Here is a 6,845-nt window from a genome sequence, read left to right on the forward strand (position 1 = left end):
CCCCGTATGATATTGCGATTTGGTGAGAATCCGTTTTTATCATCATGTTTTACGAGTTACCTGAAAACAGTTTGGAAGAAATAGATGGACTCTCAACCCAACTTCCTGGCTGGAACTCCACATCCCCTTTTGGGGAAGATTTATCGATTCCCGTAGGCAATCGATTATTACCAAACGAGATGTTTTTTGGTTCCAGTTCCAGAGCCCAGAGGAGATTGCATGAACACCGTACATCAATTACAACCAATTCTGTCAGATCCAATCGTATCAACCTAGTAAAACACCTCTTTTCAAAACACCGTGTGAAGTTTATGTTTTTTTGAGGGGGAAAAATCGTTCTCTACCACTTTATTGCGCACACCCCTCCCTGTTGACTTAGCTTGGAACAGGAGTGGAGTGGATGAAACCTAATGTCGCACCATATTGGTGATTGGGTGGTACATCGCTATGGGAGACATCACGTTGACTTAGGATATTAGAGTTGGAGTTGGAGTGTGTGTCTGTGTTGATTTGGATTGTCTGTGCAATTTTGCCTTGCCACCCATCTTGCCTATCTGCCGGTGTAGCTGAGCGAGTACGAGCCAGTGTTGATGTCCACCTTTGCGTTCGGATGCCAGTAGTCGGCACGCTGCTGCGGCACGGGTGCCGCCGGCTGATAGTACTGCTGCTGTGGCTGCGGCTGGAATCGGTGCTGGGGCTGCGGCTGGTAGGTCGCTGGGGCAGCCTCCGGTGCGGCCGTGTTGCGGTAGTACTGCTGCGGTGCTGGGTTGTATGCTACCGGCGCTGGGCGCGCATTGTACGGTGCCGGTTTCGAGTTGTAACGCGAGTCCTTGTAGTAGATGCTCGGATCCTCCCGATACTGACCATCGTCTTCCTCGTTCGGGCCAAGCGGTGGGTAGTTGCTGTTGCTCAACGTTGGTGGTGGGACGTTGATGTCCGTACCTGGTGTAAGGTAGAGTGAACGAGCTTAGTACAAGCTATCGAAAACACCATCGCATCTTCTGATCTGACTTACCCTGCGGCTCGAAACCACGATTACTCGCGCCGTACTCGATTTCACGCAGCTTACCACCGTCATCCACGTAACCGTACTTGCCCTGCACCTCACCGTTCGGGTACTTGGTTTCGATCTTAAACGTACCATCTGCCGCCTCATAACCGTAGCTGTAGCTGCCATCCTCGTTGTGTCTGTTGATCTGCTTTAGGATGGGCACCGGCGTGGTGTAGTCTCTCTGGGCCGCAATAATCGTCACTATCGCGGAGAGTAGTAACTGTCAGCGAGCGAAACAAAACAAAACTGTGAAATCAATTTTACCCAAAAAAGGTTCTTTCTAGTTTCCGACCACCACAAAAATAAAAACTCCCACTCGTCAAAAGTCCGCATGTGTGTGTGTGTGTTTGCCCATATTCCCATTCACTCCACATACTTACACGGATTGGGCCCGGAAATAAAACAACAGCAAAGACGGAATAGACAATGAAACTATAAAATTCCACATTTCACATTCCGGGAATAAAAACCCGGGAATGCTGCAGAAGACATGAAGCACCCACACAAAAAAAAACGCATCTCCAGTATCAAAAGTGGTATTGGATATTTTTGGGGGGCCGACCGAAGCAGAATATTTCCGAAGTCAACATGTTGACACATCCCAAGGTTTGCCGTAGGCCATGCCCGCTTATTTACATACGATGCCAAAGTGATTCATTCCACCACCGTTCTGTCAACAGCTGTGTTCCCTGTCGCTGCCCTCTAACACCGGGATTGGTATGTACCGGGCCCAGGTTATCATTTCTGCTCTCCGATCGAAAATACTTCCGAAACCCCGGGCACGGTGATCCCAGTAAACATGGAACCGGCGCAATCTCATATCGAGCGTGCGGCTGCCGGGTGGCATTATTTTTACTGCTTCAAAGCTCCATCGGTACTTGTGCCTGGGTAGGTTAGATAATCATCCCTGCCTTCGCATGAATGTTGTGTAGGAATCTCGTTGAAACCCGCCTCCGCCAAATCCGTTGGATCCTTCTGGGTCACATCCGAGTGGGGACGGTGAGTGAAATTGCCTTCCACAGGACCGCCATCTTGCCACGGCCGGAAAGCCAGCTCGTTATGGTGAAGGTTACATTCTATTTGTCTTCCCTTTCGCACTTATTGCGTACACTGGCGAAAGTACCCAAAAGTACCAGGTACAGGTAAGATCATGAGACTGGGACCGATAGTTAACGTCACGATTGCAAATAGAAACGAACGAGTGTACGGTGAGTGCTCTTAACGCTTGTTCTCCTCAAAACAAAAAAAACCCGGCTACACCTTCCGCTGCGCGCGCAAAAAAGGGATTGGCATTTAATTGAAAAATGTTAATTCTCACAGATTAGCATGCAAAATTTAAGTCCAAACCTATCCACCGTATGCCGGAAGGTTTTACGCAGTTTTTTGGGAGGGTGAGAACACAGATATTGGAAGGATTTTTTTTTATTGGAGACCGTAAACACGGAGAGTTAAAAGTACCATTTTATTTCACGTCGCTTTCACACGCAGAAATTGGGCCAAGGGGGTGATGAAGCGGACGGGGACGGGTGGCAATATTTCTTCGACAGCAGAGAGAAGAGGAAAAAAAGCAGTGTGATCTGGAGCATTTGCACGTAAAGCCAACATCTTATTTCGGGTACGAACCTACCTTCGCAGAAGTCTCTAACGACATTCGGCTGAGAGTTTTAAGGTTATTTTTTTTTGTTGGAGAGCGAAGACATAAAGTAAGATGGCATAATAGCATAAACGTGCTAAAATTTTGTCAATTTACGGTCCTAATGATTTTAGCACAGGGGCCCAACCAAGGTTTCCTAGGAGGGTAAAGCCCTCCCATACCTTCATCTACCATGGATCATTGGATTACCTTCCTGTTGTTAAGGCTTTTTTTTTTGGGTTGTCATCTTCAACACCAACCATTTTTCTTTATAATCCAAATCTTTCCCAAAATCCTAAACGTGTACGGATAACTTATACAGCACAACAGCAAACTCATCCATTTGCAGTAGCTCGAGTTCTTCAAGGTTGGAAGCAGAAATTCCAATCTACTTACGATTGCTTTTTACCATCTTAACTCACAACCGACAGCACATGTTGCTCGCATCATTTAATCTTCCCCATCATCAGCTGTGCTTTCTTCTTTTTGCAACAACACATTGGACATTATATGGTCAAGCATTGGGCCATATCGTTTTTGGAGGCGCTGGCCCTTCCAAACGACACTCGAAAATGGGCAATGTTGAGATGGATGTTTCGCTTGATCGAATTCACTAATGGGCAGCGGATGAGCGATTTTTCGACAGAACTTTAGACACTAACCCCGCTCCTGCCGGTCCCCTTTCTCATGCCGCATGACTCAGTTTCTTTATTTTTTTTTGCTTTCCACCATCACTGCATATAACGATTGGCAAGCTAAATGAGTTGTGCAATAAAAGAAAAGCAACCCAAAAATCCAAAAAAAAAACAACAAAAAGGGCACATTGAATAAAAACCCATTAGGATGTATAATACATCTTGTCAGAGCGCATGCCCTCACACACATGTTGTGCCACACACATATGGGGCACTTCCTTGTTTTGCTCCAACAAGCAAAATAGGTGTCGACTCCGGCAGGGAGTGGGGGACCCGATATAGCCTGCACGCCTTCAGCCAGCTAATGAATAAATAAATAAATTATGAGCACCTCCTCCATTCGCGGTACACCGCGACAGATTGTCTATAAATCATGGCCCTCGCTTCATCACCCTCCCCCCCCAAAAACCCCGAACTCGCTCCACCTGCCCGTACGGTGTTACCCATCTGCCCGGATAATTACGCGTCGATGGCGGTGAAAAGTGAACCGAAAGTGAGTTGATACCTACTAGTGTTACGGTGAGGCTTTTTGGGGGGGGGTGCGATCGAAACTAATAGCACCGCAGCACCTGTCTGCTAGCTAGAAAATGGCGTTGTATATATGTCCGGGACACCAGGTCTTTCTGTTTTGATAATGGATTCTGATTTCTTCAGTGCGGTGTACGGTGCGTAATGGGTGGTATAGATAAGAAGGCTCGTGGTTTAGATTACTCTCTGCACGTCCCACCATACTCCAACCTGCTGTCCGCGACACTCGCCAGAACGCCAAAGTTAATTGCCACCCGCCGCCATCTTGCGAATGATGGTTCATTTTCCTGGTTGTTTTTTTTTTGTTTTTGCTTCATGCTACATTTCTTTTGCCCTTGAACAGAGAGAAACCAAACTGGGACTGGCGGAGAGCTAGTGTGCATCAAAATGTCATTAGCAAACCAAGAAACTGGCGTCCAAGTCAACGGCATCACGACCCGTACCGAGATAACTAGATTCTCGACGTACTTCTTTTTTTTTCACACTACTTCTCATTTCCACTCGCTCTCCTGAAAGCAGAACTACAGTTACGATGTCCATATTCGTCCTCGTCTGCGTGTTTGAAGCGACGATTGAAGTTATTCTAATGGCGGGGAGGTAGAGGAGCAAAAAAAAAGTATGTTCACTTTGGGCAAACAGCGGTAAAAGTTATCTTTCCTGAACCGGGGTACCGATAACGAGCTTAGGAAAAGCTGACCAGTCACATAGCGAAACGATAATGAGTTGTCTTTCCACCACTGTTTCTGTGAGGCTGCAAAAAGCTAGGCTTTTTTCTACTAGCTGCGTCTGGAACTCCTCCATCAAGAAACATAGCCACCTATCTCTGATTCGTCTTTCCGCTTCGAAACCTTCAAGAATTCAATCCGGTTCCCGGGTTTCTCCTCCAACAGGTCAACCATGAACAGTTCCACATGAAAAAAAAACCGGGAATACCAACTCCTCCTTTATGGAGTTGACACTTGTTTCCAGTAAAAACACGCATCACTTTGCCCAAGCACATGCAATTTCGCCTGTTCTAGTACTTTGATTTTTCGATCCCTCAAAATGCATCCATGGTGTGGTTGCGATTCACTTACCAGAGACTTCATTTTTGGTTGATTGTCTTGTGGATGTGAAGATACGGTGAAGATAAAAAGCGTTTTACAGGGACCCTCCGCTTGTGCTGCGCTTGGCTGGTAGCGAGATTGACTGTCTGTGCTGGTTGCTGGTTCGTTTGAGCCGGTTCTTCCACTTACTGTAACCGTTGATGCTTGCTGTTGGCTGCTGCGTCGATGACCTATCGTATGGTTGTTTTTTTTTTACAGTTCACAAGGTCACACAAACCGCAAAAGAAGATAAATAAAAATGGATCAGATGTCTCGCTTGTAAGCGGATATTACACTCTACACACGCCACAGAAACACCGGGGCACAGACACACCGACACACAATCCTCACAAGCGCAGACACATATGCACACAATCAAGAAAAAAAGGGTATTAAAAGACTGCGTACCTGCACCGAAACACTGTACTGTACAAGTCGACCAAACTCAAGCTCCAAAATTGGACTGATCCCGAGATATCTAGATGTGCGGTGGCGCGTTCGCAACCGCTGGCAAAGTTTGTTTGTAAACAGATCGTACGCAAATACGGCGCGTTCGCTTATATATAGACAGCACTCCCGCCCGGCTACACTACACCTGTTTCATTCGCTTGCAATACGGCTGCCCTCCTCACACCAAGCGCACTGGAGTTTGCCGGAGTGCGTGGGGATCGGCCAAACGGTGAACAGACAAGAAAAGGGAATGCAACGGCACGATCAGCTCACCTGCTCGCACACAACCTGCTTCTCCCCAACCCGACCACTAGCATAGGGTATGTTACCACCGCGCGTGCACACACCAGCAAAACCCAACCTAACTGTGGCACTATATCTTTAAGCTGACTTTATCCTTTCTCCTCTTGCACGCAGCGGGTGCCTGATACAGTGGCACGTTACGTTACGTCTGTGTGTCCTGCTCGTACGATCGAGCCGCTCCTTTCGACCGTAGACGGAAGTAAGTGCAGTACCACGACCGAACCGGTGGCGTTGGTGTTTGGAAATTACTGGAGCAGCGAACGATTTTTTTGTTTTCGGGCACCATGCGCCTATTGGGTTTTGGGCCACTTTTAAGTGGCTTAACGTACGCTTGACTGCACTACACAACAACTACAACAACAACAGCAAAAGACGAATCATCTGATCCGATCTAGTGCCTTTCTTTCGTTAACTGCTTTGACCACACGACAGGTGCAGCGCAGACGCTCAATCATCCATGACGAGACACGATTAGCTTCACGTGCAGCGAAGAATCTGGCATTGGACGGTGGCATTGGTTTTGGGCGATAGTGACTAATGAGCTGAAATAAGAGTCAGAGGCGTTCGCGTTAAATTTGCAATATTAAAATCCGAATCGAACAAAAATCCCCCACACATCGATGACCCCCCTGTGTGAAGCAGCTCCAATGACAGCTGTCAAACACCACTAACCGTGTTACTAGCAATCTGACATTTGTTACAGCCGAATAGAGCATTTAGACAATAAAGCGATATCCGCTGGCACAAGCGTAATTGTACGGTCGCGTTAGATTCCACAAGCGTTTTTGATTGATGATTATAAAGCGCCCGCATGCGCCGGCTGCTTTCGCCCGTGTAACCGTGCACTTGCCAACCATCGTTGAAGGCCTATAATCAGAACTCAGGCTCTCCAGTTGCTTGATTGAAGGCCCACACCACAAGGATGCGATACGATGTCTCGACCGGTCGGTTTGTACCATTTTTGTACCGATCGATTCCATTCATTCCACAAGTAGGCAAAACCGAAATGACTCTTATTGTGCTGGGCTGGCCTACTTCACGCGGAGTGGCATTCCATTTCCGCTAGCGCGCCGTTAAGCATTCGGTCGCGGAGACAGTCA

The 6,845-nt window shown here is 47.4% G+C and overlaps 1 protein-coding gene across 1 annotated transcript; it reads right to left on the reverse strand.

Moving 5' to 3' along the window:
* Positions 1–309: 309 nt before the first annotated feature.
* On the reverse strand, positions 310–5,543 carry LOC125766145 (pupal cuticle protein 27). Its single transcript, XM_049431834.1, has 4 exons — positions 5,401–5,543; positions 4,984–5,183; positions 1,016–1,271; positions 310–942 (listed from the first exon to the last, which is right to left on the reverse strand). The coding sequence occupies exons 2-4, from the start codon at positions 4,993–4,995 to the stop codon at positions 551–553; spliced, it is 660 nt and encodes a 219-aa protein (XP_049287791.1). The 5' UTR covers positions 4,996–5,183; positions 5,401–5,543; the 3' UTR covers positions 310–550.
* Between the last annotated feature and the right edge of the window lie 1,302 nt (positions 5,544–6,845).

The sequence above is a fragment of the Anopheles funestus genome, chromosome X (assembly GCF_943734845.2).
Source record: "Anopheles funestus chromosome X, idAnoFuneDA-416_04, whole genome shotgun sequence".
Lineage (NCBI taxonomy): Eukaryota > Metazoa > Arthropoda > Insecta > Diptera > Culicidae > Anopheles > Anopheles funestus.